This window comes from Rhodamnia argentea, chromosome 8 (genome assembly GCF_020921035.1).
Source record: "Rhodamnia argentea isolate NSW1041297 chromosome 8, ASM2092103v1, whole genome shotgun sequence".
In the NCBI taxonomy this organism is placed as follows: domain Eukaryota; kingdom Viridiplantae; phylum Streptophyta; class Magnoliopsida; order Myrtales; family Myrtaceae; genus Rhodamnia; species Rhodamnia argentea.
Window position 1 is genome coordinate 3337617 of NC_063157.1, and position 26621 is coordinate 3364237.

Consider the following 26621-nt stretch of genomic DNA (forward strand, 5'->3'; position numbering starts at 1 on the left):
AAAGTCTTGGGGGGGGGGTCACAACACAACTTGATTTTGGATCTAAACCATGAACGGTTTGAAAAACCAGACATTTGTTAATTTTCCACCTCGGGGTTCTCAAAACGCGTGCACTTGTTTTGGAGTCTAATAAGTCCCGAGAGACAAACAGGTAAATAAATATATTCTTTTTCGATTTTTTAATAGATTTATTGTGGAGGGAAAATTACTAAAAAAGGTTTTTAACATATTGTAATTATGACAATTCAATCGTTCCGACCAATTTTTTGACCAATTTTAATTGATATTTTATTATTTTCGATTTTTTTTTTCAAAGGTGTCTTTTCTCTTATTCTTCCTCATTTGGCCGGTTGCTAAGCTCGATGACCGATTAGAGTCGAGGGAAGGCGAAGCTCGCCATCGCAGGGCGAGGTTGAGCGTCGCCCGGATCCGGCGAGGCCCACCTTGCCATGGATGAGTTACATGTGGATCAATTTACGAGAATTTTGGAGGCTAGAACTCAAGTGCCACATTGGTTTGATAATTGTCAATATCCAAATTGGGTCGTAATGGTGAGAAATCATTTATGACATGTATCGGTCCATTCTATTTAATTGAGACAGACCAAGAGTCGTGCCGCATTCGTGCATTGATTTTAACTATGTTACTAGGAGCGAATCATATTCATCAAGATATAGTTTTATGTCGAGTATTAATCAATTCAGCTAATTTTTCAGGTTGTATAAGATAAATTAAACATGTAGAGAAGAATTCATTGAACAAACACAATTTGGCAATCTACCGGAAATCTTTAGGCGACGAGCGAAAATTATCCATGTCAATACCGATTGCGCCGTATAAAAAAACCGACGTTTACGTCGGTGATTTTTCAAGCCAAAATTTACTGAAATAACTATATGACCAATCGGCAAAAATTTCTATAACTAAATTTGAAAAATTAAAAAAATTAGATTTGAATTGACACGTGTAAAATAAATTAAGAACTGCTCCGATAATTATCCGGGCGAGTTATGTAAGCTCTAATGTGCATGTGCTTACCGCTTGCGTGTCAGCACTAAGTAAGGGCGGCGATGGATCGGTTGACGAGCATGGGAAGGCCGTGACCCTATCGTGCGGATATTTTTTTCACATAGTTTCTGATAGGGGTGAGCATGGCCGGGTGGGCCGGGTCCGCACCTAGACCCCGAAACCGATCCCGTTATAACCGGTTCCTAGTTTTTAGAACCGAGAACCGACCCTGTTTGTCTTGGAACCTATTTTGGAACCGACCCTATTTTTCGGTCCGGTTTCGGGGTTTACCCGAGAACCTGTTTTCCTTTTTTTTTTTCATCAAAATAATATGAGCATTGATGAAATGAAAAAAAAAAATTATAATACACCAAAAGCAACAATCCAAAAAATAATAATAAATAGGGTTAATACCATGGAAAACCCCAAACCGGTACACTTGTGACAAATTTACCCCAAATTATTTTTTTGACCACAAAAAACCCAAAACCGGTACACCCGTGACAAATTTACCCTAAACCGGTACATATGTGACAAATTTACCCTCGGTTAATTTTCATTAAATTTAACTATCAAATTGTTGATTTAGTGACATGTGATAGTTGACGGATATACCAATATGGGGTTTTAACCCTCTATTTGTTACTGGTTTATCAATTTGAGATAGGCGATCTTCGGATCCGACAGGTACGGTCTCGTGGAAGGCAAAAGCATTAGAGACGAGGTCTTCGAGCGATCGCCTTTCTTTGTAAGATCGAAAATTTGCTTTCCGTATCATTGTTACCGGGTTATCCCCATGGTCTCCATGATCGGGATCTTCGCCGCGGGCCGCCCCTAAGGCTTACCTATTTATGTCAAATCGTGAACCTCCTTCCTTCGGTAGTCTCTTCTTGTATGATGACACCATCCATAGTGCACGGATGGGTGGAGCACCAAGGGTTGTGTCCTCCCATACCGTAGCGGACCAAAAGCCAAAACAAAGTGACGATTTAACGGGGGGTGAATTTGTCACATGTGTACCGGTTTATGGTATTTCGTGGTCAAAATAATTAGTTTAGGGTAAATTTGTCACAAATATACCAGTTTAGGATTTTTGGTGGTAAAAAAAATAGTTTGGGGTAAATTTGTCACATATGTACCGGTTTGGGGTTTTTCATGGTCAAAAAAATAGTTTGGGGTAAATTTGTCACGGGTGTACCAGTTTAGGGTTTTTCATGGTATTAACCCTAATAAATAATAGTATGATTCACCAAAAGCAACAAACCTTGATATAAAAAATAAAAGTTGCAATCCATCAAAAGCAACAATGATCCTCCGTAACGCTGAATTAACATAGTGCAAATCTTTCTATCACACTTCAATTTTCGTTGTACCCATTAAAAAAGAACTGAAATTGTAAGATCCAAATAACATGCTAAAAGACACCACATTTAACGAGCATGAACCAACACTAGAAAAACTCAAACACCACGAGCATAAAACCAAAATCATAGTTATTTGGATACTACATTATGGTGTCTTTTTTTTTAAGTAACTAAAAACCGGTTCTAAAATCGGTCCGGGTGGGTCTTCACCTAGAACCGGAAACCGGACCGGTTTCAACCGGTTCTCAAAAATTGGAACCGAAACCCGGACCGGTTTGAGCAAGAACCGATTCCCGACCCTGTTTTTCGGGTGGGCCGATTCGGGTTCCGGGTAAACCCGGTCCAGCTTGCTCACCCCTAGTTTCGATGCGCATGTGACTTGTTCGGGCGAAAATTATAAAAAAAAATTATAAAATTTTATTATAATTATGTCAATTCAGCCAATTTTCCATTTGTCTCATTTCAATCAATTTTGATTGGAAATCGTTGACGAGGACGTTGCCACGGCGCAGCACAATTTTTCTTACTTTTCGAGTTTTTATTTATTTATTTTTATTCTTTTCTTTCCTTTTCCTTTTCCTTTTCCCTTTCCTTTAAAATGGCCGACGATGGTCGAGAAATATTAAAATATTATTAGAAATTATCTACGTCATGGCCGACCGCGCCATGTAGGATGGCCGATGTCCACGTCTGTAATTTCCAATTAAAATTGATTGCATGTATTGAATTATTATAAATGTAAAAGATTTAGAACTTGATTGATATAAAAAAATATACGATTGAATTGATATAATTGGTATAGATTTATCTTCTTCTTTTTTTGTTGTTGGTATTATTCCCGTCGTTCGGGCATGAGCATTTTTCACAGTGAACTGATAAGATCACTACTGTCAGATCATGGCGCAACTTAATGGAGACGTACCCCAGACGTTCACCCAATATCCCGTCCATAGTGCGTAGACGACCACTGACGAAGCATAACCCTCGTCCGCTCATCCACAGCAAATTACTAGGGTGAGCGGTTTCCGATCCGATCCGATTCTTATAAAAAATCGGAGATCGGACCGGTGGTCCTTGTTCTCACTTTTCGGAATCGCGAATTGGACCAGCCACCCTTGGAATTGGGAACTGGACTGGACGGTCGGTCCGGTCTGGTTCCCGGGCGGTTCCAAGGATTTCTAGTCTGCGGTTCCGAAAAGTGGATGTACACTTTGATAAAAGACGCGATCGAGCTCGAGGTTGAATAAACAAGGGTCGGTGTACCACGAGCTCGGCGGAGTCAAGGCTTCTTCAATTGGCAGTTCCGAATCGAACTCATAAATGTCATGGGCGCTATGCTAAAGTGAAGCAAAGAAATCCTAAATGACCTAAACCTAAACAACAAGTAAATGTTAGGTTTATTTTTTAAAAAAATTTTGAAAAAAAGGACCGGTCCGGTCCTAGGCCCTGGAACCGGGAACCGGACCGGATCCCCCTAAAACTGGAAACCGACCATCAGTTTTGGTCCGGACGGTCTTTGTTGCTCACCCCTACAAATTACGTTCTGAGTTCATGGCAATAAGCTTTCAAATCTCAATGATGTTCTGTCGCGAACGCCCTCGCGCGCGCACGAGAAAGAGAGAGAGAAGCACACTCGACACGGATAATCTGGAAAGCCAAATCAATTCGCTTAGTGGGTAGCAGTAATTTGAACTCGCGTTCGCGCCAATGAGATGTTTTATTCAATGCAAAATGATCCTGACACTGATCCGGAGAAGAAGAGATGGTGGTGGATCGTTTGTCATTTGATTCGAGAAGTTCATGGTACATTAATGCCCTCGAGATTTCTTCATTTAATGTAGATTTTGCTTGTCATAAAGAAAAGAATAAGAAGAGGAGACGGTGGGTCTTTCGTCATTTGATCAACACGATCACGAGCGTCGCAGCCGGATTTTCCAGTTGGTGGGAGCAGCAGACGAAGCCCTCGCCACCATCTCCATTTCTCTCATCTCGTCGATCACAATCTGCCTGTCCCTGCATTCCACGCTGCAAAAGCCTTGATCGCCCCTGCATACGCATACACCCGCACGTGTTCCTCTGTAACATTCGAAAATCGAACACAAAGTTGAAGGAATGAGGCCACGGGTTGCCCGGAAAAACTCTGCTTTACCTGTACATGTAGATGTCCTTGCGGGGGCTTAATTTCTTCCGGCAAAGATGACACGATTTGAGGAAGCGATTGGAGTCGCCGGTACGACGACGGGTCGCGTTCGATGTTGACGGAGGCGGCAGCAGCGGCGGAGGTGGTGGAGGCTTACCGGTTTGAGTCGAGATGAGCGTGGACTTCACGAGGATGTTGCTGGACTGATTGGTCTTGGAAATTATCTGAGTGAGAATTATTCTGAGGCCTACTTCAGCCATTGAAGTCATGCCCTTTTTGTTTGAAGGGTTTCCTTCCCTTGGAAGAGAGAGAGAGATGGATATCAGGAACGCTCTGCGTCCTCAGTCATATATACACAGACGAAAAGAAAAAGTTATAAGCGGGTTGAAAGTCCTAATATTTATCATGAAAGTAATTAAGTCCTAAAATTTTAAGAAACGTGTAATTAATTCTTAAAATCTGTCGGAAAGTGCAATTGAATCTTCAAAAGTTCAAAAAGTGCAATCGAACCATAAAACTTGTCCAATTATTGAAATTAACTCCTTCTATTGATTGCAATTTTTAAAAGTTTCGAGAGTCGGATCATCTTGTCGTGACAAGTCTTAGGACTTAATTAGACTTTTTGAAAGTTTCAAGATACCATTGCACTTTTGTAACAAGTTTTAGGACTTCTAGACAAGAACCACGCGCATTTCCTCGTACAAGGACTATAGGAACGATTCAAATCTGCATGTCCGTTTCATGGGATGATTGCTCTTGCCTCTGCTCTGCCCTGTTTTTCTTCTGGGGTGTTTTTGCTGGTCTTGCCTTTTCTGTGTGTTGGTTGCGGATGGATAACATGCAAAGAACCTTGGTCGACCTTTATCGTTGCTTTTGGCCCGCGGGACGGAAGGGGACCTTTATGTCGGGCCAATCCAACCTGAGGAACGTGAAAACATTTGTGCTAATGACTCTCTTGAGTCTCAGGCTTTTCCAAGGATGAGGATTCACTGCATAAAATATTTCAAACACTCTTATCTTCTCATCTCCTCTTTGCTGCTTTAGACTCATCCGAGTAGGATTAACATCGAGTCATGTCGACTTAGCGAGCAAGTCAATTGACACCTCATGCTTCGCAAGAAGTGCGAACTCTTATACTCGATTTCTACTTCTTGTCCTATGAGCACGTGCGAATAGGTTTTCACTTTTTTCTTAATTTAAATCATGCGATGCATACACTTTGACTTTTGAATCTAAACAAACAAGATAAAAGAGTTTCGAAATGCCCTCAATCGTGTTAAGCATGCTACGAGGCAAATTAGTCTATTGAGTTGTAGGAAGAATAGGGATAAGGATTTCTTGTGTTAGTTTAGAAACCACTCAATATAGGGAGATGTGTTTAACTCAATTAACTCTATCGGAACGGACCCATTTCATCTTCAACCAAATGTTAGACATGATCTCAAAAGGTTAAATTGGGTTCATGACTAATCCTGCTAGCTTACCCAACGCAGAATAATTCGGAAGCAACTTTTTACATTGACCAGATCGAGTATATTGTACCCTAAAAACGCATCAACTGATACTTCAACCAAGAAAAGCACTCATGCACTAGTTATTGATTGATTCTAGGTAAATCATGCACTACCAAAAGGCAATTATAGCTCACTGTTACCACCTTCTTCAATAGAACTATATCATACAGAAACAAAATTTGCTCCGAGTATGGCTACAAGTAAAGCTGAATGAGCTCATCGCTCACCACGGATGGTGTCAAAACTCCCAGATCAGTGAAAAGCAGCGTCAGGTATTGGGGCGGCGTATAATCCCTGGCTGATGTTTCGACATCTACTTTAGATGGGATTGGCACCCCAAAATCAATGGGCCGTAAGGCCGGGGCCATATCTTTCTGGCCCAAAGGATAGAGGCGAGCAAACTGCGTAGCACGAGATCGATCGATTAGTCATGAAGTGTACAAAGTTCATTCTTGAAAACATGTTTGCAGAAATAAAAAAACTCCAAAGTTTCTTGCAAAAGGCGGCACGGTTGCTTTTAGTGCAGAATGTCTTTGGCAAATGTCTTTGGCAAGTTGTGACTTGAGGTAAGTTTTCACCAGAGAAGACTTTGTTCCCATTTTGTAAGTTCAAACCAATCGGGATAGTCTCTTAAGCACAATGCAATTACAGAAGGTATAAAATCAAGAGTACCTTGTAACTTTCCGCAGCCACATATACAGGCTTACTCATGCAGTGTGCTACCAACGCAATTTGGTATGTCCCCATCAAGTTGATGATGCCACCACTTTCGACTACACCGTCAGCACCCACAAGGACCATGTCAACTTCATCCATGGTATACGCCACTGCTGAATCAATTAGGAGCTTCACAGGAACATCGAGCTTGGCAAGCTCATTTGATAACCGTAGCCCTGACCTGTCGGGTCTTCCCTCTGCATGCAGAGAACACGATACTTAAAATCTGGATATATTTTGGGGAAAAAAAAATCTGGGTAATTGGTAGCAAACACCAATTGTGATGTAGAGGGAAGACCAGACAGGAATACTCAAATGGCGATACTAGTTATACTACTTGATGATAAAGCTCATTCACATGCCTTAAAACCAATATTCAAACTTACAGCTAGAAAAGAGAGTGATTTCAAATTGGGATGCTCAGAATGTCGAGGTTTTAGTAGACTCTGCATGCCAAAGGTCAGAGAAGATGCAGTAAAGAGTTAAAAAATGACCTGTGCAGAATACTCGGAAGACTTTCTTGTTTTGTACAGCTGTCTTCAGAACTTCTAGAACCACTCTGGAGAAACCATGGACTAAAATAGTACAACCATCAAAAATAAAATCTTGACTAAGCATTGCTATGATCCTCCGCGCCTGCAATACGAAGTAATATCTAGTTTATACATGGGTAAATAGTTTATGGTATAAAAATTAACTCATTAGATAAACAGTGGTATTCTTTTCTCATATCGGTTTAACAACCTTATAAGATATTTCCCCAAATTTTTCAGCACGCTCAATCAATCGTGACTTGGCTGAGTTGAATTCTTCGTATTCCAAGGCCGAAGTTCTGGTCACATAACGCATGAAGAGATCACAGCCGGCTGTCAAGGAGATGGAGGTTGTGTCCCCCAACTGGTAAGAGTACAGTGTTAATAATCCGGAAGTGGAACAAAAATAGGTAAAAATGCAGGGTATATACATTGGTAATAATCTAGTATTGACGAAGATCGGCCTTGTACAATTAAGGATACAATATAAATGCCAGAGACTGAACTTCCACACGACACCGATGACCATTTAGATCAAACATTTCTTTTGATCAGTACAGGTAGTAATTAACTGCTATATCATTTTTTGGTAAAAAAGGACATTGACCTTCATGTTGCTGCCAAGAAGTCTGCTGATAAATTGGCCTCTTTATACGCATGCTTGAAGGCGAAATACAAATTGTTAAGACATCATCAAGCCATAAAAAATGAGGATCCAGCTAAGCTAAGCACACCTACCCCTTGATAGAGAACTACAATTTGTAGCTGACTATTATTTCACGTAATTGTATTCATAAACTCATCAAATGGATCCTCGATACTTTGTCTTCTCTTTAACTGAAACCAACCCCCTCCTCCTCTTTTGAGGTTGTGGGCAAAGACTAGGACAAACTGTGATGTTAATTATTCCCACTATCCCATCATCATAAACAATGGCTGAGAACAGCCGTCAGTTTGCATCTTTGGCCCATTCAACGCATAAAAGGCCTACAAAACTTAATAAGAACGTAAAACATTTTACAAGTGGATTTATGAGGAAAGGTAAAAGGTAAAATCTAAAATGGAAGTAAAGTAGACTCCAATACAAGAGAAGTTCTAATAGATACTGGGTGCTGCAGTTTCCCCAGAACCCAAGCTATCCAGATTGTGAATTGAAACAGAGTATCTAAGAGGAAAATATATCCTGGCATAATCAATTGCTTAGACCAAAATGCTGCAGAGTGTGAGTGGTCACTAGGATTTCAAAGCAGAAACTGATCCAAATGCCTTCCACAAGTTCTGAGAGGATACCAAAGCCAGTATCGTTTGGAAAGAACCCTCCATATAGCCAAAAAAAAAGAAAAACATACCTAGTAACAGGGAACCATCATTCTCTCATACAAGACGAAAAAAGAAAAACCGATGCCGAATCCCACATTTGACATTTCTTGCAGAAAGAGGGCAAAAGAAATCTTTCCCCGCATAAATTGAATCGAGAAAAACCAAAACACTAAAAAAATGATGCTTTAGCGAATGAAAGCACGCACCTTTAGCGAATCAGAGGCCTTCTTTAGCTCAATCTCGAGCTCCATCATGGTCGTCGCCTCGCTGGCCCTTATCACCGCCGCGAGCGCCCGAATTGCCGCCACGGCCTCAGCCAAATCGGGCTGCTGCCTCCAGTTGTTGAACTCGTCGATCACGCTGAAGGGCCTCCCGCCGCCGCCCGAGTCCGCGGCTGAGTTCGACCTCCCGTCACTCCCCGGCGAGTCAGGCCCCGCCGCCTCCTGCGCCTGGGCGAGCCAGTCGCTAGTGACGACGCCGTGGTGGGCGGCGCGGGTCTGGTAGTAGGCGGAGATTTTAGGGTTAGGGTTAGGGTTTTGGAGGGTGTCGGCCATGGAGGAGGACTGGTAGGTCGGGGGCGGGGAGAGGGTGATGGAGTCGGGCTTGGACACGACGTCGTTCCCCCTGTCGAGAATGAAGGAGGCCGATCTCCGCCACATCTAATAGCGAGGGCGAGAAAAGTCGATGTCTCTGAGAGAAAGCGGAAGGGAAAGTGGCGGTTCCCGTGGGGAAAGATTACGGGGCGGATCACGGACGGGATTATGAAGGAGTTTAGATCGTTAATGATGCTCCTGCTTCTTGGGCAATTCGTTCTGAACGTTTTGTTGTAGAACAAAAGACATAAGATTGTCCCACGAATCGGACATATACCCGTCTGGTTAATGTTAGCCACGGTTTGCAATCAGGCTGGACCGGCCAGGGAGGCAATCCGAACCATCCGGACCGGTTCGAGAGTATCAACGACTACTTGTCGTTTTTTTCCTTTCTAAAAAATATTATCGATTCGGTTGCGATTCAAGTAATTCTTTTTTATGTCTTCTAGATGAAAAATGAAAAATTGAAGAAATTTGCATCTAGAACTCTAGTGAACCAAAAATTATAAAAATTGTCGCTAAGGTGCAATTAGTTTTTCCCCTAAAAAACTCAATCAAGTCCAAAACTTAAAAAGAAAATGCAATCAAATATTAAAACTTGTTAAATTGATGCAATCAAATTTCTTGGTTAAGTTTGTCCGATTTGGCTAATGGAATAAACTGATGCGATTTTTTTTTAATTATTTTTGGGTGACATGTGGGCTGACCCAGTTGGAAAAGAAAAACTCAAAAGTGGAAAATTAATGGATAAAGAGAAGCTCCCAGATTAACATAAACCTAAATACCATTTGCTAAAGCCTCGCCCAAAAGCAAGCTGGTGATGCCAAGAAGCCCATCACCTCAGACCGATCTCGAGCCACCATCGTCGCCGCCACTTAAGAGGCTGCTTCGACTGAGGCCTCAGCGGCGACAGAGGCGAAGGGATCCGAACTAGAGAGGGAAGGGTACAACAGTCACGGTCGTGAGCTCGACGAGATCCTCAGCGGCTTGAAGAACTATCATCCTCTCAACAGCAAGACCAATCTCTCTACAACTCAAAATACTCTATTCCAGAACCCACTCCCACCTCCCTAAAAAGATCTAGCAAGGCACAAAACTGACATTTGACTGCACAAAAATGAACACGGGAAAGGAACCAATTCTGAACATCGAATTGCATCCCGATCGGTTAGTATGTTCCGTTAATTAGAATCGGCGAAATTATTGGAGAGATTTGACTACATCGATTTGAGATAAGTCTCGAAACTTGATTGCAGTTTTTAAAAGTTTTAGGACTTTCGGTATATTTATCTCTAAAAAGCGCGAGAAAACGAAATGGTTCCTCATTCCCTTTTTTCCAAAAGCAGAGACCATCGGTTCGGCCCTCAAGTATAGTTCAGAGCCGATCAACTTTTGGATTGTTATTCATGTCCCTATTCCCGGCACCGCATGATTCGCCTTCGCCATTATGGAATTTAGTATGATTTTTCGGTAAGAATACTTGTCATCAGCGGAGATTTTTTTTTTTTTTAATGGACTAAAATCCCACCAACTTGCATGTTTCAATGGGCAGATTTCGGACTATAATAAGTTCCCATGCTGGGTCCAAAACGATAATTTAATTTAGGGTTGTTGTCGGCATGTTGTGCCTTATTCTACTGTTTTTTTAGCCACTCGAAACACCTTTTTTTTTTCTACTCGGGTTTTAAATCATGTGCAACGCATCTAATTTGAGTGCGTCGAAATGAGGTTCGGGCGAAATTTCGCCGAAGAATATAACTAATATTTAAGAAGAGGACTGGAAGAAACAAGAGTAACGTTCAAAATAGAAACGAGCAAACTATGGATACATTAAATCAAGGGAAGATTTTCGAACCCAAAAAAAAAAAAAAAGGGAAAATTTCGAAAAAGAAGCCCAAATGCTCTTATTTTCTCGAATAAGGGCTTAAAGCGAATCTTGTTTCAAAAAAGGGCTTAAAGTGACTATATTAGTTTCAAAAAGGATTTGAGTTACTTTAGTTATGGGCATTTTGGTTATTTATTATTTTATTATTTTCCTTTTTCTTTTTTTAAGAGATTTTGAAAAAAAAAGTAAAAAAATAAATAAAAACAAAGAAACACAGGCGGGAGGAATGACCTCCCACTTGTTGTTGCCGACCAAAGGTAAGGGCTTGTTGGCCCTCGCCCGAGTCGAGAGAGGGCCGTAACCCTCTCCCAAGTCCGGTCGAGGGCCACGGCCATCGGCAGGGCCCGGATCGGGGTGGGTCAAAGGAATGGTGTCCGTCCTCGGTGTCAATCCTAATGATCGCAGATTCCCTACCGAAGCTCATATACAGCAATTTCTCCTCAAGGCTTGCGATTGACACGCAAGAAAACGAGAAAGACGTGTATTTGTAAATGACGACGATTTCAGCTAGGGTTTCGTAGCGCAACATTGCAGTGGATAAATCCATCTTCGAAGATTGAAACTTTCGGCTCAGGCGAAGGCCGGCGGGTCGGCGGGATCATCGGCCCTCGTCGAGGCGCCGGCGACCCCGACGGCCATCGTCGCCGCCCCATCGGTTGTGGGGCAAAGGCCACAGGCGGGAGGTTGACCTCCCGCCTAATTTTCTTCTTTTTTTTTTACCTTTCTTTTTTTTTGGTTTAAATTTTATTTAACAAAAAATTAGATTAAATTCATATTTTTACAAAAATGCTATTGATCGGATGAAAAATTTGATCGGCTAGCGAGATCAACTCCTTATTTGAAATAATCGTAACTATTTTAGGCCATTTTTCAAGATAATGATGGCATTTTCGACTCTTATTTAAAATAAAATTCACTTCAGGCTTTTATTTGAGAAAGTGAGGGCACTTGGGGTTTTATTTTTTAGGAAATTTTCCCTAATATCAAGATGGGTTTGAGTGAGTGACATGACATCGCAAGTGCCCTTTTAGGGTCTGTTTGGCAGTGATTCTGATCCTCTGTTTCTGTTCCCAGAAACAAAAAAGGATTAGAAACATGTTTAGTAATGGAAAAAAAAATGATTTTGATTCTGGTCCCGGGAACACTTTTGGACCACTTTTCAGAAGCAAAAAAAAGATGATTCCGGTGTTTTGAAACACTTTTGGGGATCACTTTTTTACACAATATACTTATGACTTATCCCTCATACTTATAATTAAAAGTTTAATATAAAATGGTATTATTTTAAAAAAAAAGTCCACGTGGATTTTCAACTTTACATAAATTAAAATAAATTAAAATTCAATTTTAAAAATTGCTAAAAACTAATTTTCTTAAATTAAAAATTTTATTTAAGGAAAATTTAATAAAAAAATTTAAAAATTTAAGAAATGGGGGAAATAAAAAATATTTAGATTTTTAATTTAATAATTTAAAAATAATTAAAAAAATTTATATTGAAAATAGCTAAAATTTTGAAAAAAAATTCTCGTCATCGGATCTTCCCCTCACCCCCCCACCTTTTTTTTAAAAAAAAATTAGTTTTTTTTTGTAAAATTTTAAGCCTATTTTTAAATTCAATTTAAATTTAAATTTAAATTTAAAAAATTAGTTTTTAGAAAATTTTTAAATCTAATTTATTTTTTATATTAAGGGACCTCTAATACCCATTTTTTTTTTCAAATTTTTAGCTATTTTATTTTTTATTCTAATTAAGTTTTATTTTTTATTTCCTATTATGTTTTTTCAACTTTTATATTATTTTTTTTTTATTAAAGATTGGACCGAACCCTCCGTGTCGTCAACTAAATCTCCATTTTTTCTCCATTTTTTGAGCCCCACAAAAATTTTGTCGAGTCGGGTGAAGAAAAAATCAATGTAGTTGAGTTGCGGGTCTTGTAAGCTTGTATGATGTGTAATTACAAGAGTGCAAAACTATAGGCGGTTGCACAATGAGGAGCTTTTCTTTCATTTTTTTTGGGTAATCAATCTAAAAGTCACGATAAATAATAACAAACAAATGATTTAGACAAATTCTGTAAATGTAATACGAATTACTTTTCAAACAATATAAACGATCGCATACTCATGAAAAATCGACAAACGAATTGGGAACGGAAATTTTGTTACTTTTTTTTTTTGCTCCATAATCACAATTTGATTATTTTCCCTCTTTGCCATCAAATGTGATTATATAATTATTTGATTTAAATGAAAAATTGGGAACGGAAATTTTGTGCGACTACCAAACGCGTTTCTGTTCCAGGAACAAAAATTTTAAACAGTTACCAAACGCGTTTTGATTCTCAAAAAATCATATAGGGAACAGAATAAAAAAAAGTGATTTTGATCAGAATCATTTTTTGGGAACAGAATCACCGCCAAACAGACCCTTAAAGTTTCCACATGCATTCATCATAATTCTCTTTGCGGATATACTCATTATGTATGAAATTGCTTTCAAGCACACGTAAAATATTATTATTGTTGCTGTCGTTTTGCCTCTGAGAATGCATTGGAAAAAGGCAATCCTTCATTATTAAATAATAGTCCCAGGTGGATCGCAACGACGAATAAAAGGCTCTAAGTAAAGAGTAGAAAATAAAATCAAAACCATTAATTCTGTACCAAAAAAAAAAAGCAAAAAAAAAATGAAAAGGAGAAAACTGTCAAATTAAATTTTGCGACGTATTCCTTGAAACATGCGGGGACAGCGTATCACTGTCCGTGCGGACGCGGACGCGGACGCGGTTATCCAGTAATCAGACAGCAAATGATTGATTAATATTCGAAAGTCGATCCAACGGTGGAGGAGGCTTTCGGACCGCAAGGAGAAAGAGAGGAAAGTTGGGGGATTATCCACTCCACTCCTTTCCCTCGGACAGCTTGCAAAAAAAAAACAAAAAGTCAAAGGTACGCGGAACGGACAAATGTCTGTCCCACCACAAAATAAATAAATAGATAAATAGAGTTAGAAATACAAATAAAAAGAAATAAGAAGAAGAAAATCGTCCGCTCCTCTTTTATTTTTTATAGTTCCCCGTTGACATCACAAAATCGCGTTTGCTGTGAAGTTTATTGATGATTTGATGCTGTATCGACGCCATTACTTGTCCTCGATGCCGACATGCTCGACCGATTCGAGTGGATTCGAGAAAATTCATTCGGCCGGGACACTTTTGTATTACTAATCCCTTGCAATTCATCTCGAAATCTAGTCTGAAATCCTAGAGAGTTGGAACTTTAAACTTACGTAGGAATTTGAAATTGAGGGTTACCTTTTTTCACGGACAATCCGATGTGATCCCTTTAACAAGCTATGGTAAATATTGGGCACGAGTTATACCGATAAGCGGGAAGAAGTTGCGAGTTTGCAAGAGGACTAGCGGACAATGCCAAAAATCTCGAATACCCGGTGGCAAGTGAGGAAACGGCATACGGTAATACATTGCCATAATTTCCTTTTAGAATAGACCCATCGAAGTGCGCGTGAGTTGGCCGAGATATTGCGAGAACCGAAGCACCTATATACTTATACTCAATACTAGAATGGAAAAAAGATACCTAATGATCGGCTCATCCACAATTAATTATTTTATAACAATTCCACATACTAAGGCCCAATTTATGAGATGAAAAACAAATTTTTGATAAATTATTTTCGGACATTCCAAGATTTGGATGATGGCTAATTACTCAATCAAATGGGAAACGTATTCTATGGATTGAAAATAATAAACTTAAATTAAGAGAAATAACAAGCGTTTTTAGATGATTTCTTATTTTCTATCTTTTGGCTCACTATTTTTCGATCAATTTTTTTGCTCTTTTGGCTTCACAAGTCTCGTTTCTTTTCTCCATAAATATTGTCTATCATCTTTGATATATACTTCATTAATGCTCGCACTCTTCTCCACATTCTCGCAAAGCACGATCACACGCAATTTTTTTTTTTTTTACGAACATGATATTTTGATGGATTACATAATAAAGGAAGAACATGCGGATTTCGGTTTGTGAGCTATTACACATTTTCCTATCGATATAAGCTGTATTAAGCGGATTCCCTTATTATGCTTTATCCCAAAATTACCTTTCTCAACTTACAAACAAAAACCGCAAAACGATTTGCTTTCTCTAAAGCTGAAGTTCGAGAAAATATTTCCGGTCAATACCTTGAGCCGCAGCTGCTCGAGCAAGGAAGGGCATTTTGGGGATAATGTGAACAGACCGTTGGCCCCTGCTGCGAATAAACGACGTCGCCGTCGCTCTCCTCGTGGCTGCGCAGAAATGGTCCGAATAGAAAATCCGGAAAAGAACAAGTATATATACATTTTTTATTTTTTTGTTCAATCGCAGGAAAATAATAATAATAATAATAATAAAAATTGATAAAAGACAAAGAATCGATCGATCAGACGGTGATGCATTACATTTCCCCTGTTGCAGGGAGCGAGGAGCGTCTTCCATCCGTGCCTGAAGAACAAGAAACAAAAAAGAAGAGAAGAAACCATTCAACAGCCAACGACGAAATTCAAAACTCCCGAAAGCAGCGTCGGGCGAAAGTGGAGCGAGAGAGCGACGTCATTCATCTCCGTGATTCGCAATCGACGATCGGTCGGCTCGCGGCGGCGGCGGCGACGACGACGACGACTTCCTCACTTTTGATCGGCGGTTGTTGCACGAGCGGATTTCATTTCCCAATTGCCTCCCTCCCGCACTCCTCGGGGTTGACTTCGAAGAATCGGCTGATCGGTTCGTTCGTGAGATAGAAGCCGCCGGCGACGAATCGGTCGGTTTCCGCGTCGTCTCGTGGTTAATTTTCATCTTTTGCGGCGCACCTACCCATCTCCCGCTCTGTCAGAGCTCACGGTTGCCTTTCTACGTGGCGCGAATCTGTTCGCTATCGCGCTTGTCTTTTTTCGCCGAAGATCGGATCGGCCAGGTGAGTCCGATCGCAATCAGACTGAAACTCTTCTTCCTCTCATGTTCTGCTTTTTTTGAGGAATTATTGATGCTCAGGAGAACGTGCAATTCTTGTACTCTTTCTTAGTTGATTGGTGTGATGTGAAGTGTTGAAGCTTGGTTTGAGTTGTGTTGGTCAAGAGCAGCTTGTTTTGATCTCATTCGTAGCGGTTGAGATGATTTCTATGACATTCCAGCTTTCCCAAATTTAATTTGGCGATATGTTTGTTGTTCCTTTGCCAGTTCCATCTCAAGAGTCCGGCTTCTGAGTTTTCTCCTGGCGATATGTGTTGTTTAGTCTGGTTCGTAATGTAATTCAACTTCTACGCAGTGCTTCAGCTAATGAATATTTGCAGATTTGCTTGTGTCTTTACATATCGAATAGGATATTGAAGCGAATATTGTGCTTACTTAGCACCACAACAACTTCAAGAACTGATAGCTTTGACTGCTCTAGTGCTTGATGTTATGGAACTGTACCCACAGGAAAACAGACCATAGCATCAAACTACAAGAGACTACTCAGATTGGTCTCCTGATATTTTTGTTTGTCTCTATCTCATAGGGGGTTGTAATTATCTTTTGCTTGCATAATACTTCGTAGGCGTGCCATCTGGTATCCTCGTACTGGTGATCAGCAAATGAGTGTGTCATGATGAGTGGGTTAGGAGAATTACTTGTCAATGGATGCCCCAGACAAGACCTTCTCTGAGTTTTTTGCCATCATCAAGTCGTGGATTCCTTGGCGATCTGAACCAGCTAACGTGTCGAGAGACTTTTGGATGCCCGATCAAAGCTGTAGGGTTTGCTACGATTGTGATTCCCAGTTTAACATTATCAATCGCAGACACCATTGTCGACTTTGTGGCAGAGTTTTCTGTGGCAAGTGTACAGCCAATTCAGTTCCTGCCACGTCAACTGACTACAAGGCATCCTGCGACGAGTGGGAGAGGATTCGGGTGTGTAACTATTGCTTCAAGCAATGGGAGCAAAACCTAGAAAGCACTAATAATGGGGATGAATTACCTAACCAGGATTTTAGTCCCTCACCATCAGCAACAAGTTTTGTCAGCAGCAAATCTGTTAACACTACCAATAGCGGCAGTATTACTCTTGGCTCAATGTCACAATCTCTCGAGCCTTATCGTTTTGTTCGGCAGAGTTCTGATCTGAGCTCAAACCAGCTATCCATGGTGGAAGAGTGTGCAGATAGGCAAGGTGTGGTAACATCAGGAAAATGCAAAAATGATGTAGTAGATTTTGCAAATCATGGGGCTCCATATCCAAACCATTATGGATTTTCAATGAACAGGTATTTACTTTGCTTATTTGTGTCCATGCTTGAAAAAGGATATGGTAATGTCCATCTGGATGATTCTGATGAGTTGAATTCTTAGTGAAGATTATAATTATGAAGTTACTTTGTTGTTTATCCATACCATTGTGGCGAAGGCAATGCCTGCAAGATGCGATCTCTCTACACAATCATCATAATTTTGTACTATATAGCTACCTGTCTGGTCTTTGCATGTTTCTGTTAGGCTTTGGACTGAATGTGTGTACCTAATATTCTTTATTGTTTGATTTTTCTTTGGCATCAGGAGTGATGACGATGAAGATCAGCATGATTTATACCAATCCGACTCTGAGACAAGGCACTTGCCGGTGGAGAATCACACTGACAGTCAAGTTAATCTCCACGGGTTAGGCAATACTGCAGATTCGTATGAGGTGGATCTTCATCGAGTGCAAGTTGAAACGGAAGGTTCAAGTGTCTCCCCTCTGCATGAAAGTTTTGATTCACAGGGATCAAATGAAGTCCCACAGCTTCATAAAAAGGATGAGCATTTAATTAGTGATGAATGTGAGGTAGAGTCCTCCTTATATCCTGCGGAAGATGTTACTTCCGACGCTGTGGATTTTGAGAATAATGGCCTTCTTTGGCTTCCTCCTGAACCAGAAGATGAAGAAGATGAGAAGGAACGTCTTCTGTTTGATGATGATGATGATGATGAGGGAGATGCCGCAGGAGAGTGGGGATATCTACATACCTCTGGCAGTTTTGGAAGCGGTGAGTATCGCGCTAAAGATCGATCAGGTGAGGAGCACAAGAAAGTCATGAAGGACGTGGTTTACGGGCATTTTAGAGCTTTGATAGCTCAGCTACTGCAGGTAGAGAACCTTCATACGGACGAGGAAAACAGTGAAGATGGTTGGTTGGAGATAATTTCATCTCTGTCATGGGAGGCTGCAACACTGTTAAAGCCTGATATGAGCAAAACCGGAGGAATGGACCCTGGGGGATATGTGAAAGTAAAATGCATAGCATCTGGACATCGCCGTCAGAGGTAAAACTGCAGTTTTTCATTTCTTTTATAATTCGTATTTCCCTCTAATATTCTACTATATTCAAGTCAGAAACTAAATAGCATCTTATGCTCTAAATTGTTATTGGGGAATTTATAATATTGCACTGCTTTTAGATGATCCCTTGACATGCATAAACCACGTGCTAACCGGAACTGCAGGAGTCAAACTTAAATCTGTTGAACTGGTTTTATTATGCAATGGTTTCTCCAGATAGATCGTGCTATTTTTTTCATAAATAAAGTTAACAAAGAGGGGACAGACGTCAAGCTGGGCTGGTTGGAGGGAGATATCATGGACTTAATATGTTGTTTTAACAACAAAAAATGGAATTGCGAGAAGTAGCAAGGAAATTAGCTGGGTGCTTTCAAAAATATCCTATCTAAGGATCCGAACCTATTCCAAGGGAGCCAGGCCCTTGAAAGGAGTATTTGGTATCATTTTCCAAGCTTTGTCCTATTTGATATGGGAGTCGAGGTGCTACAAGCTTCGCAATAAAAGCATTGACTTCCTTGTTATTGTGGCGGACCGTAACGCGTGAAGCAAACCAGGTAGGTAGGACATCTGTGGTGGCCCCCGCAGGTTGAGGAGGTGGCTCCCATTATGTAACACTTTGTCCAAACCGTTTTCTACCCTACCCAAGATGTTTTCAGGAGATCCAAACTACTTCTGCTTTGTTGCTCTGAGCCATGAAAGGGGAAGTGGTGCCTCTATCTTTAGATATCAATGGTATCAGATGTAGAAGCAATATCATCTTGAGTAACTAAATCTGCTGCCAATAATGTCCTCTTTTAAATCTGTGCTTTTGTGTCTAATCATCAACTTTATATGATGCGGTTCTAATGATACAAGCTGTGTGCAGTATCTGCTGTTTCACTCAAGAGATACATGTTGATTACCGACACATGGCTGCAGTGTTTATTTTATCTTCCTGATGAATTGTTCTATTCCCTTTGTGTAGTATGGTGGTGAAAGGAGTTGTATGTAAGAAAAATGTTGCCCATCGAAGGATGACCTCAAAAATTGAAAAGCCCCGCATTTTGATTCTTGGAGGAGCTCTCGAGTATCAACGAGTCTCTAACCTCTTGTCAAGTTTTGATACTCTCCTGCGACAGGTTCTATTTGCTTGTCCTTTTCTTGCTTTAGTCTGGAAAGTGGTCATTTTGTTAAAGCAGGGAGTTATAACATTCAATACTGCATGGTTTTACTTGGTCTTTTAATTTATTTTAATATCTAATAGTTTCATAATGGAAAAGAAAAAGAGTACATGCCATTTTCATAGTATATAAAGAGTTATCTCATTTATTAGTGCATGGATACGAAAAATTGGTTCTGAGTTGATTTTTATGGGTTTCACCTGTTCATCATTATAGGAAATGGAATATCTAAAGATGGCAGTTGCAAAGATAGATGCACAACACCCTGATGTTCTTTTGGTCGAGAACTCAGTTTCTCGGTATGCACTGGAGTACTTGCTTGCAAAAGACATATCCCTCGTTCTTAATATCAAGAGACCACTGTTAGAACGCATAGCCCGCTGCATAGGCGCTCAGATAATTCCTTCTATCGATAGTTTGTCAGCACAGAAGTTGGGCTATTGTGATAAATTTCACGTGGAGAGGTTCTTGGAAGAGCCTGATACTGCAGGACAAGGAGGGAAAAAACTGACAAAGACGCTCATGTACTTTGAAGGCTGTCCAAAGCCACTGGGTTTCACTGTAAGTTCTCAAACGTAGTGCATGTCTACGAAGATGTAGTAGAATGTAAAGAACGGAGTAAAAGCATGAAGTTTCAAGAAATAGGGTAGAAATGCAAGTTAACTCATTTTATTGCTGTCAAATGCTTCTACTTCCTTTTTTTAACCTTGATTTTGGCTCCTTATGCTTACTATCTTGAATGTACAGTAGTTCTGATTCTGAAGAAGTATTAGGTAGAAATTGGTAAAATTACTTATGCAACACTGATAGGTACCGATCTTAAAGATGTTTCTGCCCTTTGGGGAGTAGTTAGATGGAACTTGGAAGGCCATTTAGTGAACTTACTATTAATTTCCATTTGCATTGGATTTAGATTTTACTGAGAGGTGCTAATGGAGATGAGCTGAAGAAAGTTAAGCATGTGGTCCAGTACGGAGTTTTTGCTGCTTATCATTTGGCATTGGAGACATCCTTCCTTGCTGATGAGAGAGCTTCCCTACCAGAACTTCCACTGAAATCCCCTATTACCGTGGCACTTCCTGATAAGTCATTAAGCATAGAAAGGTCAATATCAACAATACCTGGTTTCATGGTCCCTTCAAATGAGAAGCCTCAAGGTTCTGAAGCTGGTGCTGAACCCCACCGATCAAACAGTGTCCCTTCCTCTATTGTGTCGCCATTGACAAGTGGTAGCACTGCTAAAAATCTGGAGATGGCGTTTTCAGCTTGTTTTGCTGATGGTTCTGGCAATCTCTCTGCAAATCTCATCAACTCCATTAATTCATTTATGTCTGCTCCTTCCTGGAGGAAAGTTGATTCTGATAGTCATGACAGCCTGTTTACACTTTATGGTGTATCTGGGATTCCTGAGCAAACAATCTCCGAGGAAAGCAGTGCTTCCAACATTGACCATCCTGTACAGGGTGATCACCTCAGTGCTAACATTTTTGGGCCTTTAGATACGGTGGTTAGAGATTCTATGTCAAACGATGCCCAAGCGGACAATTTTGCAACAGATGCGCCGCCAATACGTGATATGGAAAGTGCATTGCTGCAACAGGAAAATAAAAACCTTGTGGTTGAATCTGGTACTTCGAAGGAAGAGTTTCCTCCATCACCTTCTGACCATCAGAGCATTTTGGTCTCCTTGTCATCACGGTGTGTATGGAAGGGTACTGTATGTGAAAGATCGCATCTCTTCAGAATCAAATACTATGGCAGCTTTGATAAACCTCTGGGCCGATTTTTACGAGATCATTTATTTGATCAGGTATTATACATGTTCATTGAAAGTTCTCTGTGTTCCTTTTTATATATACTTAAGCTAACATATCGTTCCCATCCTCAGAATTATCGATGCGATCAATGTGAGATGCCGTCAGAAGCACATATTCAATGCTACACTCATCGACAGGGCACCCTCACTATATCTGTTAAGAAGCTACCGGAAATCCTTTTACCTGGTGAAAGGGATGGAAAGATCTGGATGTGGCACCGCTGCCTGCAATGTCCACGGTCTAATGGTTTCCCTCCAGCTACTCGAAGAGTGGTGATGTCAGATGCGGCTTGGGGTTTATCTTTTGGAAAGTTCTTGGAGCTCAGCTTTTCTAATCATGCAGCTGCTAGTAGGGTAGCAAGCTGTGGTCACTCTCTTCATAGAGATTGTCTTCGTTTCTATGGGTAACCTTTCATTTTTCCTTTTTTAGTGGATCTTAAAAAAGAAAGGAGTTTATGAGCAAAATGTGCGGCCAAAATCATGACAGAAAAAAATAGTAGATCTGGGCAGAAAATGGAAGTTCTGCTTTGACAATATCAAATTGTGATATACAGTTGGTCTCTGACGCAGTTCATTTGCTAGACGGCAAGTAGATGGACTGAGAACTTGGAAAAAAATATTATTTTGAACATTGCCGACTGCATTCACATAGTAAATTCTTTACTTTCCCCTGCTTGACTGCTTACCTGTGTTGTCTATGCAGTGTTAGTAATGTCTGTAGCTCTTACAGTGTGTGAATGTGCAGATTTGGTAATATGGTCGCTTGCTTCCGGTACGCATCTATTGACGTTCACTCTGTTTATCTCCCACCTTCCAAACTGGATTTTAGCCGCGAGAATCAAGAGTGGATACAAAAAGAAGCGGATGAAGTATGATTCTCAACTATCGGACAAATGTCTTATTTTCATTTTTTGAATACACCTGATCGTGTTGTTTGCTTCCTGCAGGTGGTCGACCGGGCAGAGCTTCTCTTTTCGGAAGTACTAAATACACTTAGTCAATTTGAAGAGAAAAGATATATAGAGGGCCATGTTCCGAGTTCATCAGAATTAAGACGTCGAATTGTAGAGTTGGAGGGTATGTTACAACAGGAGAAGGCAGAATTTGAGGTATAGATATCTCCTGTTTCCACTCATTGAGCTTCAAGTATTGAATATATTTGCCTGTAGCTATTGTTTTGTGGTGATAAAACTAAGTTATTCTTCTTCTGTCTTATTCTGAAGTTCTCAGGAAATAATTAGTGTTTTGAGTTTTATTGACCACTATGACCTGATTTTTTGTGATGAAAATCAGTCATGTTTTGCCTTTTTGCCTTGCTCATCGTTTACAATCATATTTAATTGAAACTTTGGAATCTGCACAACTGAACCTTCGATAGTATAATGTATCTGCTAGCCAAGGATGAAGAACAATTGCTACTATATGTCTCAGGAATCGCTTCAAAAGACTTTGAAAAGGGACGTGACGAAGGGCCAAGATGTGATCGACATTCTGGAGATTAATCGTTTGCGGAGACGATTGCTTATCCAATCTTTTATTTGGGATCATCGCCTGGTTTATGTGTCTGGTTTGAGTAGCAATGCTGATGATGGTCTGAGAAGCTTGAGCTCAGAAGAAAAGGAGACTTCTTTTCATAAAGATGAGACACCTTCCGAGGTTAATGTGGGCCCCAAGGATGAAACAGTGGTTGGCAATTCTCAATCTTTCCGTTTGGATGACAGAAATACTAGTCTGGAAGGAGGATTTGAATGCCAAAGTGAGCAAAGTGGTGATGTCGGCCAAGATAATCAGATGGGTAAAAGTGCAAGTTCCAGAGAGCAAAAGCAAGCAGAAGTCCCTGCAAACACTAATGCCTCTGATCAATCTGAGTCTCTGGAAAGTGGGACAAATGTTCGCAGGACCCTATCTGAGGGGCAGTTTCCTACACCGCACAATTTGTCAGAGACCTTGGACGCTGCATGGACTGGTAAAAATCAATCAAATATGGCAGTGAAAAAGGAGATCTCCTCTGTACGTTCTGATTCAGCCATAATTGATTCTTTGAAGGGAGAAGCAGTGGCTGAGGGGTTGGGTGTGAATGGCTATGCAGAGGACTTAAGCAAACTGAAGGTTTCCAATTCTTTGCCTCCTTTTTCATCACCCAAGGACTATGATGATGCGATTGAATCAGTTAGCTGGCTAGGAGTGCCTATAAGCATATACGGCTCTTTTAACAAGAATATCTTAGCAGGATCTCAAAAGCTCAATATGCTTGGAGAGTACCATCCTATCTATATTTCATCCTTTCGGGAGTCGGAACTAAATGGTGGAGCTCGGCTGCTTCTGCCTGTTGGAATCAATGACACTGTTGTTCCTGTTTATGATGATGAGCCGACTAGCATGATAGCTTATGCATTGGTATCATCAGATTATCATACTCAATTATGTGATGAGGCTGAAAGAGTAAAGGATGCCGAGCCCGTGGCTGCATTATCATCTTTGGATTCCATGAGTTTTCATTCGTTTCAGTCATTTGATGATATGACTTCTGAAAGTAGAAGTCTTGGTTCTGGAGAAGATAGCATGCTATCAGTGTCTGGGTCTCGTAGCTCCCTGGGCTTAGACATGCTATCATTTTCTGGGTCTCGCAGCTCCCAGGGCTTAGACCCACTATCATATACTAAAGCCTTGCATGCGAAGATCTCATTTTCAGATGATGGACAGGTGAAATATTCTGTAACTTGCTACTATGCAAAACGATTTGAAGCTTTAAGGAGGATGTGTTGCCCATCTGAGATGGATTTTGTAAGGTCCCTTAGTCGTTGTAAGAAGTGGGGAGCACAAGGTGGAAAGAGCAATGTCTTCTTTGCTAAGACTTTGGATGATCGGTTTATCATCAAGCAAGTCACCAAGACAGAGCTAGAGTCATTTATCAAGTTCGCTCCTGCCTATTTCAAGTACATCTCTGAATCAATTGGCACGGGGAGTCCAACATGCTTGGCAAAGATTCTTGGGATTTATCAGGTATATGAACAAGGACATCTCAAGTGCTCATTTGATATGTGTGTTAACCTGGTAATTTATCAATCTCTAAGTTTGTGATCGTGGATATTATGTCCTTACTCCTCAGCAGGAAGGGTCTAGGCAATGCCCAGCCCTTTGCACCTGGGTCATTGATTTGATGTGCCATCTAACCAACTGCAATCCCTGTAGGTCATCCTGTTTTGAGTACTTTGACGTCTTGGATTGCAACCTTTGGTGATCAAATGACCGCTACTTACATAATTGACAAAGTGAAGACATTTGATGGGACATATTACTGTGCAATCTTTAACCTAATATTAGGCTTTTGAATTCATTGGAAAGCAGCTAGCTTATGAGTAAATGCTATTGCTTTGGTTTATTACACCGCAGTGAATTCTTTATCCGTAATGTTGAAGTATTAGAAGGAGCTAAATCTCTCCCACATCCATAGCTATTGACCTTGAACAATTTTTTCAAAGCATAAGGCTACCCAAATTAGGGAACCTCTAAGCCTATCCTTACAATGAGCAATTCTGGTTATTTTTGTATCCAATGTTCGTGCCTATATCATGCCACATATTGTGCCATGATCTGATAACAATAGGTTAAACTTCAGCCCTAAGCTTAGAACTTTTATTTCTGCTAAATATGACACCATACTACTGGGCATGTCAAATTTAATGTGAATTTGGTTAGAACTAATTTTCCTTTAAGTTGATTGAGTGAAGAAAACATTTCTGATATTCACCAGTTGCAGCTAATAATCCTTATCACCATTAACTCATATGTTAGACAGCATTGTTGCGTGTTAGTTTAATCGTCGATCTACTTTTCATCTGTAGGTGACGGCAAAGCACGTCAAAGGAGGTAAAGAAACCAAGAAGGATCTCCTTATTATGGAGAATCTTCTCTATGGAAGGAAAGTGACTCGGCTTTATGACTTAAAAGGATCTTCTCGATCACGCTATAATCCTGACTCCAGTGGAAGCAACCAAGTTCTGCTGGATCAAAACTTGATTGAAGCAATGCGAACTTCACCCATTTTTGTGGGAAATAAGGCGAAACGGTTGTTGGAAAGAGCTGTCTGGAACGACACTTCTTTTCTCGCGGTAATCTCTCTCTCTCTCTCTCTCTCTCAGGCACACACACACACAAGCATGCATGTGCACTGGCAAAGCTAATAATTCCCTGTGATGGCTTTCTGTTGCAGTTGGTGGATGTGATGGATTACTCGCTTCTGGTCGGAGTGGATGAGGAGAAGCATGAGTTAGTACTTGGGATCATTGATTTCATGCGTCAGTATACTTGGGACAAGCACCTTGAAACATGGGTCAAGGCTTCGGGCATTCTTGGCGGGCCAAAGAATGAATCTCCAACCGTAATTTCACCCAAGCAGTACAAGAAAAGATTCAGGAAAGCGATGACCACCTATTTCCTCATGGTCCCAGATCAGTGGTCACCTGCAACTATCATCCCAAGTAGATCGCAGTCCGATTTACAGGAGGAAGACGCACAGATGGCCCTTCAGTGAACTGATGCTCCGATCTGTGCCTGTAGATTTTGAAGCTACGATTAGGATAAGCCCTTTATTTCTTCACTCACAATTTTTTTTTTTCCTTTTTCCCCGTGTCCCATTCTTTACCCTTGCCGGGTTCCTCATGTTATCCTTCGAAAGAGCATATATATCTTCATTGTTTTGTAGAAATTTGCAGAACGAGGCTGTCGAAGCCACAGCGACCTGTCAGGGGTAAATTATTAGATGGCCTTGATAGGGATGTTTTGTACAGAAGTAATCGTGCATATATGAAGCATTGCAATGTGTATGTGAATCCGTGTGAAGTTTTGCCTTGAGTTGAATGTCGATTCCCATCAATATTGACGATGGTTAACACAATCCGCATGCAATCCTTCATTCTTCGTCTTCGCTTTTCGTTCTTCGTTCTGTAGTGGCTTCTCGATCGAGTAGGCTCTGGCAGTGAGCATGAGTTTACTAGCAACTCAAGATCGTCATTTCGCATATAGAAAGAATGTTGGCGCCATGGCTGCTTTCACATGCCTTCAAAGAATTAGATTAAGATCGACGCTTCAGATTTTACAAGTAGTGTGTTTTCTTCTCTCTTAAATACGCCCATTCTGTCTTACCCTTCAGAGATTGAAAAAAGCTGCGATCTATCAGAAACAGTCCCGAGGCATCGAATGG

The 26621-nt window shown here is 40.6% G+C and overlaps 3 protein-coding genes across 5 annotated transcripts; 1 reads left to right on the top strand and 2 right to left on the bottom strand.

The window, feature by feature from the left end:
* Positions 1-4160: 4160 nt before the first annotated feature.
* Positions 4161-4817, bottom strand: LOC115744719 (FCS-Like Zinc finger 17-like). Its single transcript, XM_030680034.2, has 2 exons — positions 4522-4817; positions 4161-4418 (listed from the first exon to the last, which is right to left on the bottom strand). The coding sequence occupies exons 1-2, from the start codon at positions 4779-4781 to the stop codon at positions 4283-4285; spliced, it is 396 nt and encodes a 131-aa protein (XP_030535894.1). The 5' UTR covers positions 4782-4817; the 3' UTR covers positions 4161-4282.
* A 1227-nt stretch (positions 4818-6044) lies between these two features.
* On the bottom strand, positions 6045-9353 carry LOC115744787 (translation initiation factor eIF-2B subunit alpha-like). The gene is made up of 5 exons (XM_030680129.2): positions 8803-9353; positions 7488-7640; positions 7238-7379; positions 6699-6940; positions 6045-6427 (listed from the first exon to the last, which is right to left on the bottom strand). Exons 1-5 carry the CDS (start codon positions 9253-9255, stop codon positions 6221-6223), a joined length of 1197 nt encoding a protein of 398 aa, XP_030535989.1. The 5' UTR covers positions 9256-9353; the 3' UTR covers positions 6045-6220.
* Positions 9354-15550: 6197 nt separating this feature from the next.
* On the top strand, positions 15551-26272 carry LOC115744685 (1-phosphatidylinositol-3-phosphate 5-kinase FAB1B). 3 transcript variants are annotated; one of them, XM_048283258.1, is made up of 14 exons: positions 15551-15868; positions 15978-16058; positions 16683-17390; positions 17680-18426; positions 19407-19560; positions 19819-20163; positions 20516-21077; positions 21156-21412; positions 21491-21822; positions 22164-22287; positions 22366-22527; positions 22850-24421; positions 25264-25530; positions 25632-26272. In XM_048283258.1, the coding sequence occupies exons 3-14, from the start codon at positions 16762-16764 to the stop codon at positions 25950-25952; spliced, it is 5472 nt and encodes a 1823-aa protein (XP_048139215.1). In that variant the 5' UTR covers positions 15551-15868; positions 15978-16058; positions 16683-16761; the 3' UTR covers positions 25953-26272. The 3 variants fall into 3 exon arrangements, with proteins under 3 accessions (XP_048139215.1, XP_030535863.1, XP_048139214.1); XM_030680003.2 differs by having other exon boundaries at positions 20516-21412; XM_048283257.1 differs by having other exon boundaries at positions 15551-16058; positions 20516-21412.
* The last annotated feature ends 349 nt before the right edge of the window (positions 26273-26621 follow it).

Bases quoted from the DNA above. Each gene is read 5' to 3' on its own strand.
- LOC115744719 (XM_030680034.2), bottom strand. From the start codon at position 4,781: ATGACTTCAATGGCTGAAGTAGGCCTCAGAATAATTCTCACTCAGATA. The intron at 4,419-4,521 runs GTAAAGCAGAGT...ATGCGTATGCAG, and splicing joins AAGGACATCTACATGTACAG to GGGCGATCAAGGCTTTTGCA.
- LOC115744787 (XM_030680129.2), bottom strand. From the start codon at position 9,255: ATGTGGCGGAGATCGGCCTCCTTCATTCTCGACAGGGGGAACGACGTC. The intron at 7,641-8,802 runs GTGCGTGCTTTC...TACTCTTACCAG, and splicing joins AGGCCTCTGATTCGCTAAAG to TTGGGGGACACAACCTCCAT. The intron at 6,941-7,237 runs GTCATTTTTTAA...CTCTGCATGCAG, and splicing joins CTTCCGAGTATTCTGCACAG to AGGGAAGACCCGACAGGTCA.
- LOC115744685 (XM_048283257.1), top strand. From the start codon at position 16,762: ATGGATGCCCCAGACAAGACCTTCTCTGAGTTTTTTGCCATCATCAAG. The intron at 21,823-22,163 runs GTAACCTTTCAT...GTGAATGTGCAG, and splicing joins GATTGTCTTCGTTTCTATGG to ATTTGGTAATATGGTCGCTT. The intron at 24,422-25,263 runs GTATATGAACAA...TTTCATCTGTAG, and splicing joins AGATTCTTGGGATTTATCAG to GTGACGGCAAAGCACGTCAA.